The sequence below is a fragment of the Spea bombifrons genome, chromosome 3, assembly GCF_027358695.1.
Source record: "Spea bombifrons isolate aSpeBom1 chromosome 3, aSpeBom1.2.pri, whole genome shotgun sequence".
NCBI lineage: Eukaryota > Metazoa > Chordata > Amphibia > Anura > Pelobatidae > Spea > Spea bombifrons.
The window spans coordinates 28,180,901-28,196,528 of NC_071089.1; the positions used below are offsets into that span (position 1 = coordinate 28,180,901).

General features: G+C 38.0%; 1 protein-coding gene across 1 annotated transcript; it reads left to right on the plus strand.

The window, feature by feature from the left end:
* Positions 1-3,252: 3,252 nt before the first annotated feature.
* GPATCH11 (G-patch domain containing 11) lies at positions 3,253-15,391 on the plus strand. Its single transcript, XM_053459282.1, has 8 exons — positions 3,253-3,469; positions 4,475-4,701; positions 8,395-8,436; positions 9,005-9,125; positions 11,417-11,507; positions 13,493-13,618; positions 13,771-13,852; positions 14,916-15,391. The coding sequence occupies exons 1-8, from the start codon at positions 3,402-3,404 to the stop codon at positions 14,969-14,971; spliced, it is 813 nt and encodes a 270-aa protein (XP_053315257.1). The 5' UTR covers positions 3,253-3,401; the 3' UTR covers positions 14,972-15,391.
* The last annotated feature ends 237 nt before the right edge of the window (positions 15,392-15,628 follow it).

The following is a 15,628-nucleotide window of genomic DNA, read 5'->3' on the forward strand; positions in this document are numbered from 1 at the left end:
CCGAGGTAACTAAATAATCATCCAGATAAGTGATTTTACAAGAATCCCCCCCCCCTCACAATTCTAGCTGTTAAGTTATTTAAGAATAGTAACAACAAATGGCCACTGTTTGGGCTGCCTATGTACATATCAATGAGTAATGACTAAAATGCTGAAATAATCAGAATTGTTTGATGTGTCGGTGATGATGTGTGCAGTGTATCATGGCTGCCTCCCCGAAGCAGAGCATTCCATCAACCCACATTGACATATGCAGCCTTCCACTTCCTCTAATCAGCTGGGTTACTTATGTCATTTTTATGTGGCCCAGTCTAATTATATCATTTATACTGTAGATGTATTTTTTTTCTGTTACAACTTGCATTTCAGCTATAACGCTGAATTACAGATCTTGATTGTTTTATAACATGTACATTAGTGTGTTTTATTGCTGCTTGACTGTGTAAACTGTTTTATGTTATAAATTTTGTTCCCAGTGTATTACTGTGTATTGACTTTTATTTCACAAAGATTACACAATATACCGTTTCACTGCTTTGGTATTAATGTGTAATAACAGGAGATTTTAAACAAGGTGATTTTTTTTTTTTGAGCTCACAGAGTTTGCTTTAAGTAAGACTCAACTGATTGTCAACATGCTAACAACTGATTGTGATGCTGAACAAAAAAATAAGCATGACCCTAGAAGATGCCCGCAAACACTTTAAATACACTATTCTGTTTGAATGACACCCAGGTTCAGTAGCCGCTCAGCATCGGGTTCTGCATGAAAGAAATGGTTACTAATGATACATTTCTGGTTTTGTACACACTAAATATCAAGGTGGTAACTGGCTGTGGGATGTTATGGCTAAAATGTATTATGATTAACTTGTGCACAACCATATCACTTTATAGGACTACTTGAGACATTGTATTGTCCATTTCAATCTACAACTTGATTGCCAAGGTCAGTATTGGACGTGGTGTCGCAAAAACACAACTGTGAAAAGTCTAGTGTATGGTTTCACTATTTTCAATTGGGTTTAAACAAAAGGAGCGCTTATCTCGGGGCCCCTGGTGGCAAGGGGCCCCAGCTGCATACTTGCTGCAGTACAATTTTTGTATTGTCTGCACTTCAGAGCAGGAATACAGTTGTGCTGGGTGGGTGCAGAGGCCCAATATGTGCATGGCTTCCCATTCCTACAGCAGAGAGACATGCAGATATGGTAGAGTTAGCTTCCTGTCATGTGACCGGATCAGTTTATTATTGATTTATATGGAAGATGCAATCAATAATATGAGCTACTGGGAACTCCAATGTCTACCATTCATTTTTTTTTTATTTGTTTCACCGTGGTGAGAAATCACTTGAATATATTGAGAATCCTGGGATAATGATGGATACATATTAATACACCAGAAAATCAACTGAACCCTGCGCAAATCCGGCAAACTTATTGTGCGGACCCTGAGCCTCTTACAATATGAACCCTTTAATAGCCCATCATGATGTTTCTATGTAGCGACTCACTAAGCGTGTTACCCAAATGGCTCTAATCCTGGGCCTGATGGAAACCTTGACTTATAATTATCTAAAGATACACAAAATGGAGTCACCTGTATTTACATAGGGATATGAACAATAACACAATTGTAGAAAAAAAGACTAATTAGGAGTCTTGTATGTGATAGCAGGGTAGAATAGGAAGTAGTCTGTTTCCAGACTGTGACCCTGTGAATCGACCGTTGACATTCAGATTGGGGCAAAAACCCTGGTTAAACCCTAGGAGTTTACACATGACTGGACCGAGGAAGCATGAGAGATGTAGCTGTCTACTAGAAAATGGAACTTAATATTTTGCAGTTAGTGTGCTTTGAGGACTGGGTTGGCAACCACTGGGCTGTAGTTACACAACTGTATATACTTTACTTATGTGAGTATCTTTACTGCTCAGAAAGAAGCAAAAACAAAGCTATTGACCCGTTACTGTTTTCTCACCACCTTTTTTCATTCTTTTTATCAAAGGTTTACCCAGGCCTTTGTCCAGTTCTCAAATCTTCCCACATTTATTGGTTGTTGCCCCTCCCCTTTCAGTAAATAACACACATTATGACATGCAGATTCACTCATTCGCTAATACCGTTACAAAATCCGTTACTTTCCTAGTAGAACACATGGCTAACTTTGCCTGTTTACGGTGGTTGTCTTCATGGCATTAATAAAAGAAGACCAAAACAAGGACTGCCTCTGTATGTACAAAGTGTCATCCTTCAGCACTCAAGAGAGGAACAAAAACCCATGTGAGGCAATCCTTTGGGGGACCATGGCATAAATGACTGCCCTCTCTCTAGGCTTTAACAAATAAACAGGGCTTAACAATACTTACCTTTCACATTTAAATTAATGTGAGACTGAAGGTTACTCTCCCTTGTGGAAGCAATGATCACCAAGAAACAATACACAAGTACCTGGGTTCTGTAACTAGAACCTCCTAACCTCAAGCAGAGTGGGACATAGGTGGTTAAAAAGCATATCTGGGGGGGCACAGTGGCATATAAGGGGGTATAAGGCATATCTGGGGGGCAGATGTGCATAACTGGGGGAAGGTTGGCAAATAAAATGATTTTATTTCTTTAGTCGTTTTTATTAAATATTAAAAAATAGTTCACATGTGAATTAGTATTTACTAGTAAATATTTATTTCTTATTGGGTAGTCTTATATTCAAATTTTTGAGGGTCGTCTTATAATCACGGTTGTCTTATAATCAAGCAAATACGGTATATCAATTAGATTTCCTTCACATTTTCTGACATTATACAGAGCTAACTGACTTTCTAGTTAGAGCAACCTGCCAGTGTTGCACCTTCATAAAAAATAATAAAATCCAGGGTCCGGTGATGCACCGTTTACCCGTTGTACCACGCTGCGGTATATAATGGCGTTATATCAATCACTAAATAATAATAATCTGACAGCACCAGGGTAAAAATAGCCCATCTTCTTTCAAACGCAAATTATATAGACTGTAATGAAAGTGTGTCCATAACAAAATCCAGCAGCGGGCCAAGCATTACAAAATACATTTTAATGTTTTGTCCCTCCTTACTACCCGTACGCTCCCCTAGATAGGTCTTTTAACGATTGTCTCCACACATACAAACGAGCACAATTATACATTCTGCTATTGCCACACACTGAACGCCCCCCACGCCGCATCTTATCTACCGGCAGCCAATCCGATTGCAGAGCAATATAAACCAATTAGAAGATGCGAACAGCATAGGCGCAGATTGTAGCCGGAAGTGCTTCACAGGGTCATTGGTCCTGCGTACAATCCTTCATTTGCAAACGGAACTAATTCGTAGCCGGCGTGTAATGTAACAAAAATAACGATAACCTGTGTTGTTTTATGAGCCATGAGTGCTGCGGGTGATGACGGGGAGGAAGAGGAGGATTATATGTCTGATGCCTTCCTCAACTCACTGTAAGCTGGGCGTTTTATGCGTTTCTTACTGCAGTTACCACAGCAATCATTTATAAAACATGATATACTGCATATGTCTAAATTAAATTCTCAGCCCTATGGCGGGCTTTACACACCCTTATGCCAACTTCGCTGTTTTCCCTATAAATATGTTATATACTGTTATATCACAGAGATTAAAACTATAATGATTCTGCAAAGAGCTTTAACATGAGGGGCTACCTATAGACATCCTAAAAATATATGAACATGATGTCATCTTTGAAAACGTATAATGCATGTTTAAAGTCAATGGCAATAATAACATCTATAGAATGGAGTCTGTTTTATTATACTTCTTCCAGCATAGCAAGAACAATAAAAAAAAGGAATAGAGAGCACCGCTCCATAAGAAGGTTCTTCCTTCCATTTAAAGGCTTAATCAGGAGCGTTAATGGAAACCATAGGAAAAACAATATATTTTACGTTTTATAGAAGTGAAGCAAACATATGCAGACAAGGCGCAGCGTTAATACAACTGTAGAATCCCATCCAGAATACTTTACAGCACTTGGTATTGATTATTAAAGTCGCAATCCTGCCATAAAGCATCATTCTGTACAGTTACCTTCTGTAATGAAAGTGTTAAAAAAAAACCAGGCTATTAAGACGCTTAAAAATGTATTTTTCCTATGGCAATAACCTATCCGTTCCAGGATTTGTGTCATATGGCAAATAAGTGTTTCTGGCAAATTCTTACTTGATAAAAGAATTATGTTTCTAATGGTTAATTTAGTTACAAAAGCATTAAATACAACAGAGTATGCATTTAAATGTACAGTAACAACTGAAATAAGGCTGGTCTTTACCTTACTCTACACTTATTATTGCAGTTACAACTAAGGCAACAAGACATAAAAAGTTGGATGAAGTTTTAATCAGAGGAACAATCAGAATAGGCATTTGCTTTTCTTTTTTATGTTTTACTTGTGCCTAGATCAATGTTTCATTCTTTGTTTCCCCCAGGCAGGATGTCCGACCAGGGATGCCAATGCCAAGAAATGTCAAGCAATTGTACCAGAAGGAAGAAAAACAAAAGGAATGCAATGTGAAAAACAAGCAAAAGAGTATAAAAGAAGTGGAAAGGGAAAGGAGAGAGACTGTCCTTAATGAGGCTTTGGGAAATGGAAATAAAGGTTTTGCTATGCTCCAGAAGATGGGATACAAAAAGGGCCAAGCCCTAGGCAAGAAAGGTACGGTGCTTTTGGGATGGGGCGTATATCTCGCTCTGATTGTCTTAGACATTTTAGACTTTTATCCTGAAGTATATAATAAATGAAATCACAAAAGATGTCCGAAGAGTAAATCTGGAATTTGCACATTTAAGAATTCTCCCACTGATGTCCGTTTTGCAATCCAATATGCATAATGGGATGGTAACCAAAAAATCTTCATTTTATATATATATATATATATATATATATATATATATATACACACCGTATTTGCTCGATTATAAGACGAGGTTTTTTCCAGAAAAAAACTTCTGAAAAATCGTCCTCGTTTTATAATCTAGGTCGTCCTGTAATCAGACCTCAGATCATCCCCTATGATACCTCCGAATCCCAGCATCGTCGACCGCATCTCCGCATGCACCAGGGGCAAATCCCAGCATTCGCATCTGCCGCCGTCTCCGCCTCCGTTTCCACGCCCAAAACAGCATCCCCCGCTTCAGCATCCTAAGATGCGGCCAGATCAAAGCATCTGCCGGAAGCTCACAACACCACTGTTGCGTGGGTCCCGTAGTGCTCACCTGACCCCACTTTGATTTGTAAATGATGTGCCATATCCCTGCCTATAATTCTATGCAAATCAGTCCTACCTGATAGTCTGTGCTCCTCTTCATAATTTGTGAAGACTGTCTGTCAGGTAGGAATGATTTGCATAGCTGGTTCAATTAGGGGCACATTTAGTGAAGTACACTTCCCATGATTCCCAGGGTGTCTTAAGCGTTACTGAGAATCATGGGACATGTTGTTCCTATAGATGTGCTATTCCTATCTGAACCACTGACTGGTGAGTAAGAAAAAATCACTCTACACATGCAATAAGATATGACAAAAACAGTGGTTTTGATTTTTTCCCCATTAGGGTAGTCTTTTATTCAGGCATTTTCTTTTTTTCCCCAATAAGCAAATCGAGCAAATACGGTGACGTAAATTTTTTATCGTTTAACAAGATGCAAGGTGAAAACAATATTAAATCCATAATAAAGACACACTCGCTGGACTTCTTATAAAAGATTTTATTCAGCGCAATAAACCATCATTGTCTCGGTCGTTATACCGGACCTTTAACAAGTCCATCTGGTGTGCCCCTGTAGTCTTCAACTTATAGCCATAAGACGGATTCTTCTGAAGAAAAGAACAAGAAAGTATATTTTGTTTCATGTTTTACCTCTGTTTCAGGACCAACTGTACAAAGCCCCCCCCATCATTGCTGCTTTTTAATAGTTTTTTTCAGTTACAATTCCATTCTTTACAGTAGTGCATTTTCATTCATACAGTTCAGATAGTGCTAGTGGAATATTGTGGCATAAAAAAGTATATAACAGAACAGCAAAAAGGTCAATATTGTCTTCTCTCTACCTTCCACCATATGACACATTTACACAGTTCAGTTTTCTAAAGTTGTAAATGCAGCTTTTTTCACCCCATAAAAGCACTTTCTGTAGATGCTTAGCGGGGCTTTCAAGCCATTACAATCAGCGTTTATAGCAGTTAAAATAAAGCACAGTGAACGTTATTTATGGCTTTGAAGTAGGTTATTGATCTATGTTCCAAACTCCTAGCCGATTATTTTTATTGTTCGCTTTTTTTAACCATGGTTTGTATTTGTGCCTTGAAATCTAGCGACTACACTAGGGAGTGTAGTTTTGGCATACAAACTATGCAGAGGCTACTAATGGTTCTAGTTACACACATTTCTGAGTAATGCCTTGGCAGTTCATGAGATATGTTTATATAATATGTAAGTCATGTCACAACAGGGAGCTGTTTCTGCTAGAAATGTTCTGTTGGCTCTTAAAGGGGTGCTCCAATCAAATGCACGTTACATTTTCATTGTGTCCCTTTTTGCGAATGCATGAGGGATTCTGCAGTATCCCCCTGTATTTCTTCACTTTCTCTTGCCTTGCAGATGTGGTCAGCTACATATGATTTATGTGTGCCATGCACATTATATACTTACCCCCATTCACCTCCAGTGTAAGCTGCAAGCAGTGGGGTCTCTGTCCGAAACGATGCCCAATAAGGGTACAATAGTTTTTTCTAGTGTCTACATACAACCGCAAACTAAACAGAATACGCAAAATGACAGAATTTACAGCTGCTTCTAGGCAGCCCTCAATAAAAACACGTCAACCAAAAATGAATCACTGAAAAATGACATATTTCACAGAACACACGTAGAAACAATACACCTGTGAGCTTCCAAGATAAGGCTACCTGGAGCTCTTTCAGTTCTGGTGGAGTAGATATGCGTGGGATGGGACTAGATGAGCATGGGTGGGACTAGTTGTGTAGGGGTGGGGCCAGCTGCACATATAGGCAGGGCCTGCCCCAGGCTTCCTTAAGGGAGCTGGAGGGGAAACAGACATAGGTAAATGTTGCGCCCCTGTTTGTCACTTCACCTTGAGACTCCCCAGCTATAACAATAAAACTTGGCACATCAGCAAGATACACAACATTAAAGTACTGGAGCCATGTACCGCTACAAACGTATATATATGATACAGTGCACTGAGTGCCTTTCACTGAAATGTCAGGTAGGCTGTCATGGAGGACTATGATCTACTCCTTGAGGACTTTTAATGACGTTTAGAAACTTTAATTGGAAGTTACATAAGCTTTCAATACATCTTCAGATTGAATAGTTGTAATGTTTGTTTGCACATTGTACACAGGACTGAGTTATAAGTTTGTGGCATGTATAAATACTTACATAAAAATGCCAAATTGCATGTGTATGACTAGCTTGTTTGTTTTGCTGAATGTATGAGCAGAGATCCTTAATAACAGACAGTGAACCCCTTGTTATTTGTGTCTGCTTTATCTGAGTGCCCTCCTGTTCTTTTCCCTTTTTTAAATAAATATATATAACCCAGCATAAAACTTATGAGACCCATTCACTGTGATTCTGAAATATTTATTTTCTAAAATATTATTTGTTTTTGGTTTACATGTAAACATAGCAGAGAGCGCCAAGGAACAAAAAAGGAAAAAGAAAAGGAGAATAAAAACAGTCATTCTACACTAAAAAAGACACATCTTCTAGAAGCCAGGGATGATTATTACTTTGTTAAATAATGCTGTTACAGGAGTAACTAGAAAAGTATAACAAATGTAATTCACATAACAGTAGTATATAAACTAACATTATAAATTGTGTAGTTAAAATGTTTCCTTTTGGTGTCATTTCAGAGGGCCCAGCAACTTTATATAGTCAAGTTTCTGTTAGAAAAATGCTTATGTTATCATAAATATTATTGCTGACAAAGACAGTAGAAAATGTCTAGTCTGATATATCACGAGTTACGCCAATATATCTACTAAGAGGCGTAACCTGCTTAAAAAGTAACCAATCAGAATGATGCATGCTATTAGAAGCAGATAAGAAGTATAAGAAGTTATATAAACCATGTAATCCAAATATGTAATTAGACAACGCTTCGACTTTTGTGTGTTGTGTGCCTTGTCTCGATTATGCGCATAATCTAAATAAAGAAAAAACTTTTTCTGAGGAGAATTCGACCATTAATTCAACCAACAGTTTCCATTCCTTATTATAAGATGCAGATGAGGAATGAAAGTGCTGAAATTAAATCTGTGTTTAATTGTTTTAAATATGTTTTGCCTAAACTTTTAAACATCCTTTTTTTTCTGTAGGAGATGGTATTGTCGAACCTATTCCTCTTAATCTGAAAACAGGTAACTTATTTTTTATTATTCCCCCCCCCATCTGATCCCATGAAGGTGCACTAAGAAGCAATCCTTGTACCAAAATTGGACTTATTGAGGTTTTCTAAATAAAATTATTAAACAAACCTAATAACACAATGTGAACCTTGTATGCACAAGCTGGTGAGGTTATAAAATATATGCACATATGTATGATAGACATACTTGGGAAGTCTGTAGTATAGGCTGCCCTATGCTCTCCCTCATCTGAGGGGGTTGGCATAGACATAAATAGCATAGTTATTAGCCATGCCAGGAGGGAGGCTAGCCACAAGGACAGAGCTAGTCACTGTGCTGGACCTCCTATAGTTAAAAACAATGACACGTGTATTTGATATGTATCTGATGTGTATTAGACTTTACCCAAACCTGCCTGTCTGGCACATAGGTAAAATATTTCACCTGTGTGTATTTCTGACCCTGATCGCAGTACTATTCCGAAATGTCTTGGTTGTTTTTTTTTTTCCTCACTGCGTCTTGTCAGTATCTGCAGAGTAAATTGATTCTGTGTTGTAATGCATTGAGTAATAACCCACAGGACGGAGTGGTATTGGCCACGATGAAATGAAGAAAAGGAAAGCAGAAGAGGAGCTAGAAAGTTATCGCAGGAAGGTCCTGATGAGGAAGCAGAATGAGGAGCGGGCTGCTGATGATTTTAGGTAATGTTCTCCCTGGTGCTTTACTTGATGTTTTGCAAGAGGACCTCAGGCATTATTCTAGAGAACTGCTACAAACTCCCTGCCATCTGAAACTCTATTTCATGTTATGTATAACTGTACTGCTTGTATAGGTTATTACAAAATGTGGATAGCAAACATTTTAAAGATCCGTTTGAATATTTTTACAGGTATTGATACTGACAGCTTTGAACTGTCTGTAAGCCTGCGAACAGGATTCTTTTTTTTGCATTATGCATTAGTCTATCACCCTCAGAAATTGTGGAAATTGCTATTTATAGAAAACAAGAGGGCTGAATTTAGTATTCCTTTAACTGACATGATGGCCTAATGGAACCAGCGAATACTTTGAAAAGACAAATGTTTAGCTTGTTAGCAAAATTCCGCACAGACCAGCGAAAGCATCATTTGATTATATGATGGTAAATGCTGCCATGTAATCTAAACATGATGTTGCTCCTGGCACAAATTATGTCATTAAATGCATGCTTTTGGAGACCAACTCTCTTCAGTCCAGTGCATGGTCCATTGTGTCATTTGGTGATGCTTTTTCATGTTGATAGCATTATCTGCCCTGAACGGTAACAAGCTGCTTCTGCTCAAATGCATTTAACATTTAGTCTGCATATATCATAAGCCAGGCCCAGCATACGCTGATTCTGTTGACTGCCACAGCAGAAGCTCATTACAGCCAATGTGGTAAAGCCAGTAGCATGAATACATTTATTGTCAAATCTGTTACTCTTATGCCCTTTTTAGATGTACAGGTACATCCATAAAAAGTGGCAAGATGCCCCTTAGGAGGTACCTGTACATCCTGGCTTTTTTTGCAGCCTGAACTCTTCCTCATCAGCAGATGCCAGCAGCGCTATGGAGCCATGCTTGCTGTTCGCCAAAGGAGAGATGTTTCCAAAATAAAATAAATATTAAACAAAAATTAAAAGAATGGACGGAAACATGATACATTAGGCAGTAGCGAAAAATCTTCACATTTTAGAGCACCCGGGGACAGCATGCCTGTGACCCTTTATCAGCGCCGCCAGGATTTCTAGCTATTCCTGTGCCTTCTCTTTCTTTTGCCTCCTGTTCATGCCTTTGAGTGTTTTTGGCAGGAATCTTCACCTGTTTTCTGCTTGGTATTTGTGAGTTTTTAGTGTAGTATAAACGTTAATATTATATTTATGCAACATTTATTATTATATCCTCTCCCCAAATCAATTTCAGCTATTGAAAGTTGGTCAGCAGAGCTGCCTTTATCCCGGATATACGGGGAAATCTTTTTATTGTGTGCCCGTTATTGATAATTTACTGTTGACAGCCTAATGTATGTTGTCAGCCCCATTAAAAATAAATTATTGTTATCCCCCGCTTACAAGTTGTAAAGTGCATGGGCAAGATGAAAAGCATAGGATTTATATATCCATGAAAGGCACAAAATTGGCTATAAAACCAGTTTGATGCTTGACAGTAAATGCATTGTTTATTTACCGAAATGTCCCTGTGCTAGATTGCATGTGCGCGAGGCACCTAGACAACTGAAGGTGAACCCTTTGGAGAGCCGAAGTAATGTTAAAAACACAAACTCTAATCTCCCCAGCAGCAGCCGCGTTCACCGAATCCCAAAACTCCTGCCGTAATTGGGGAGAACATCAGAAATACATTTATAAATGACATGATTTAATGACGGGTGGACTTTGATCCAGCAAAAAGTCATTAAAATACTGTATATCTGTCTTTTGTTCAGTTAAATTGCCTAAGCAGATTACGAGGCAGGCAATTTCTTTGTGCACATTGTCTTTCCTTTTTTGAATTGCTGAATAGGATTTTTATTGCCTTCCCAACCATAAATTGAGGACCAAATTGAGGGGTTTTGCTGAATATTTTGTACCTGGTAAATACCATCGAGTACCAGTTTTCTAACCCTTTTGTAGCCATGGGACTGCTTAATGCAATGCAGTTAAAGTGCAATTATTGCAAAAATAGCAAGTTGTTTGACCTATATATATATTTTTAATGCGAAAAAAAATCTGTAGGCTTGTATGTAAACATACCTTGAGATGATTTTTCTTATGTTCATACCCATATTCATGACGCATAAAACAGACACCCAGATTTTAACCTTTTTTTCCCCCATTTCTGGTTTGTTGACACTAAAATATACTAACTAAAAAAGCTAAATAAATAGAAATAAATAAATATATGTATACAACTAACAAACCGCATAAGCATCCATCTTACTATGTTTTATGTTTGTTTGTTTTTTCTTCATTTAGGATGAGGATGAGAAGTAAAAAAGAGGAATTGAAACTAGAGGGTGACCTTCGAAGGAGCCAAAGAGCATGCTTACAGCTTGATGAACAGAAGGTAAGATAATGACTGCAGTCATATAAATTGCTTTTCCCAAAATTCACTCCATGGGTCTATATCATGAGTACAGAGATCCTTGCAAATCAGCTGCCTACTCTTTTGCCAATTGCTAATGTATGCAGTCTCTGCACCACCCTGGATCTCTAAGCAAACTTTTGATAACTTTCAGCAACCAGCATTTTAGAACACATGCCACGTGTCCAGTAACAGTGCAAATGATTAAGGGTTGGGAGACTACGGGCTTGCATATCCTTTAACCCCTTCCGTACCAACGTTCTCGTACTGCGTCTTCCCTTGAAGACTGCAGTTTTATTTAAATATTTTAAATCCGTGCTCGTGTTTCCCTTCAAAGTGATCACATGCACGGAATTGAGGGCGAGTGGCTGGTATGGATCGCTGGGGACAACCAGCGGTCAGTAGCAGCCGCCCCTCGCGATCCCAGCGTCCATAGCCACGCTGGATCACGCATCATCGATGGCGTACCTGGTACGTCCCGGTCTGTGGGTGACACCCAACCAGGAAGTATCGGGTATGTCACCGGTACGGAAGGGGTTAAACGTTGTACCATATGACAGGTTATTCTTTTGTAGCTAATGCTCCGCTATTAACCCCTAAACAACAACTGATCTGCCACATCATGGGGTTAAATGAGCTTAGAAAGCGATCAACAATAGCGTACTTCACTCAGCCTGTGTTACTGAAATCATTCAGGAACTTCACCAAAAAAAAACCAAAAAACAGGGAGCTGTGAAATCGCGCTCCAGGAGGCATATTGGAAAGCAACAGCACCATGGAACCGATGAGAGTTAAAAGTTCCGAAAGGGTCTGCAGGCTGATTATAGGCACCATCCAGTTCCAAGAAAATGTAGCAAAATAATAAAAAAGAAAAAAAAATAGGCCCCCAAACAGCTCAAGCCCCTCCCACTAGAAATATACAAAAAATAACTCTCTTGCCTCCAAAAGTACAAAAATAAGAAAAAAATGGTTTAGAATGTAAGGGCACAATACAATATTTTTACTATATGCCCTATAATTTGCAAAAAAGCAACACAAATAGTTTTTTCCTTAGCTTTTATAGGTTTTTCAAATAAAGGTCAGAAAAAGTGTTTTTTGCTTCCAATTTTTTATAATATATTATATGATATAATCAGAATAATGGTATCTAAACAAAGCCCTTCTTGTCCTAAAAACAAAACAATGTATAATTTTTGTGGGTTCAGTAAATTCAGAAAATTACGGTTAACACTGCAGAAATGTTGAAGGGTATTTCAAAAAGGGTATAACATTTGAAAAAAGTCCCAGCCAGAAAAGTGGACAGTTTACAAAAGTTACTAACAATTGGAGACCTCTGGAGAATTTTCTTAGACTCCACAGTGCTTGCCGTACCTCCCGAGTGTCCTGCTTCATGATCCAAGTCCTCTGTCATTCACATATCCCTCTTCTCTACAAGCTCAGAATCCTGATTGGTTTATAAACAGCAGAAAACATCATTTGTAATGCATTATTCTGCCTCTAAATGCCTTACTCCGTTACATAAATAAGTATGAATATCACATCACATAAAAAAAACATTTTCTGAAATGTTGGGAGGTATGACGGATCAGTAGTATTCCTAAGAGGTATACTTTTCTCACAGCTTGGTGATGTAGCTATATACATAACAGGCTACGGTAACTTGATTACAGATTATTTCCTTAACGACCTAGACAATGACATGTAATAGCACAAATGACATAGCGGTACTGTGGTTGTGTCAGAACGAAAATATTACCGCCTACATCAAATGACTTCTTGTCTACAAAAAATGCTTATTTATTTAATAAATTAACAGAACCACCTCAACCATCACGTTGATCATCAGATTTATGCAAACACAAGATGCAGCAGCACTATAACAATCACTTCAAACCTACACAGAAAGGCAATTCAAGTAAATTGAAAATTAAATAGTAAAAAAATTGACATGCGTAACTTTTTTGCAGGGGGTACAAACTGCTCGAGAGGAATGGTATTGGCCAGCAACTGATGTGCAAAAAGATGATGAAGAAACAGATGATGATGATGATGATGACGACGACGATGAAGACGACCAAGGAGAAGAGCTGAGTGTAAGTTTCCACAAATGCATACCTTACTGGAAATCTATGTTCTAAATATGTGTAGATGTACAAGCTGTTTTGTTATAATATACTTTTAATTCTATATGTATTTCATATGTCATCTGATTCGACCCTCAAATGTTAAACTCTCCTCGCTTTAGACCCCAGACAAGTTGCAGATCCTGACCAGCTACTTGAGAGGAGAACATTTTTATTGCATCTGGTGCGGAACAGCCTATCAAGGTAATAATAATATAAAACAGATTCCAAATACTTTCTCTTAAATTATTGTACAATTGTTTCTAAAAGTTTTTATAAGTGACTAGGAGAAAATACGTTTTTATGAACAATGCGCTGCTACTTAAGTCATTTTATATACATGAAACTGCCAATTTGAAAAGTATTTTTTATCTTTGTAAGAAGTTACGTAATTTTACCTTTTTTCTGCTTGAAACTTCATTGGCATATTAAACTGATGGAGTGAAATAGCTTGTCTTTGACTACTTTTATAAAACCCAACTTTCTGTAGCCTAACGTTGGTCTCACTGCCCTAATCAGTACAGGGAAAGTATTTAATGGTAAATATTAGTTATTTACTTACATTTAGTTAAATTATAACTTTGCCTTTCTATATCTGTGTAGATAACCAAGCCCAGGTTAGGTAGATCAGCAATCACTGTCTTTAGCAGAGATTAACCCTCTGGATTCCAGTGATTACTTGGATTTCATTGTTTTTTTGACATAGCAGCAGCTGAAAGCAAACTGTCCACCAAGTAGAGAAGGTCACACCAGGCCAAGGTCAGAGGGCAGTAGATGGCAGTGAAAGTTGGACACTAAATTTGAGTACAGGAGGATTCAAAACAGAAGCAGCAGCTGGATTACTGGTCTGAAACAACCATAGTAATTAGGCAGGGTGTGCTTTGCAGGGAATTATTTTTCATAGGCTGATCTCAGCGATAAATGGAGGTAATGTCAGATAGGAGTATGGCAAACCTGTAAAATATGAGGGACAATGTCTCATGTCCTAGCAGACTCCTTTTTTATACTTAAGCTGACGTATGACCCAGCGCTCTCCCTCCTAATTGGTAACACATTATACTGGCAATGTATTCAGCGTGTTTTTCCCAATTTCTTCATGATCATAAAATATTAGCCCATCCAAATTGGATGCTTTTGTGTTTCATTATAAAAAGGCAGAACTTTCTGTCTGTATTTCTGAATGTACGGCCGGTTTTGCGTGGGGCACTGCTCTTTGCTCTTAGTTTTCTGTGCGTTAATAACTGTAATAATGTTTGATCTTTTTCAGATGAAGATGATTTGCTCTCCAATTGTCCGGGGAATACATCTGAAGACCACGACTGAGAGCTTTTACCATTAATAAGCAAGAACTGGAACATTTACAACGGGGGAAATGATATAGATTGTACTTTGCAAAGAGATTGTGTAAATGGCCAAGTTTCTCGTTGATATAGCAATTCCATAATGGTGTGATACGTTCTTATCTTGTTCTTCATGTGGGGTGAGCATTTTTACTGACCCTGGGAATAGGGAGTACAACATTATTATCAAACAATTCAACCTACCCCTTGGGCTCAAGAAATGTCTAGAGTAGGAGTAGAGACACAATTTATACATAGGAATACTTGTGTAATGGTTTTTAACATGTTGTTATTAAATATTGAGCAGATTTGTTACATTTGTAGCACAAGCCTGTACAGAATTATATGGACATTCTGAAGCTACAATTTTTAACAAAAATGAAATAAAAAATATTGATTGAACATAAAATTGTATTTTGAGCTGCAGTGAAAATTGATCTTGTCAATATGCCAACTAACGGTACACTCCAGTTATCACATGCACTGTAATGCAACATAGAAATTACTTTTTTTAGCCTGTCAGAAGCACACATTATACATTTTCTCTTTTTCCAGTTTGCCAACTTTTTTGCAACTATGCTGGAGATGCATTTAAGCAAATTCATCTTTTTTTAACTTATCCATTGCTAGAAATGTTAAT

Coding starts and splice junctions, on each gene's coding strand:
- GPATCH11 (XM_053459282.1), top strand. CDS start 3,402: ATGAGTGCTGCGGGTGATGACGGGGAGGAAGAGGAGGATTATATGTCT. Junction 13,619..13,770: donor ACCAAGGAGAAGAGCTGAGT/GTAAGTTTCCAC, acceptor TCCTCGCTTTAG/ACCCCAGACAAGTTGCAGAT. Junction 13,853..14,915: donor GTGCGGAACAGCCTATCAAG/GTAATAATAATA, acceptor GATCTTTTTCAG/ATGAAGATGATTTGCTCTCC.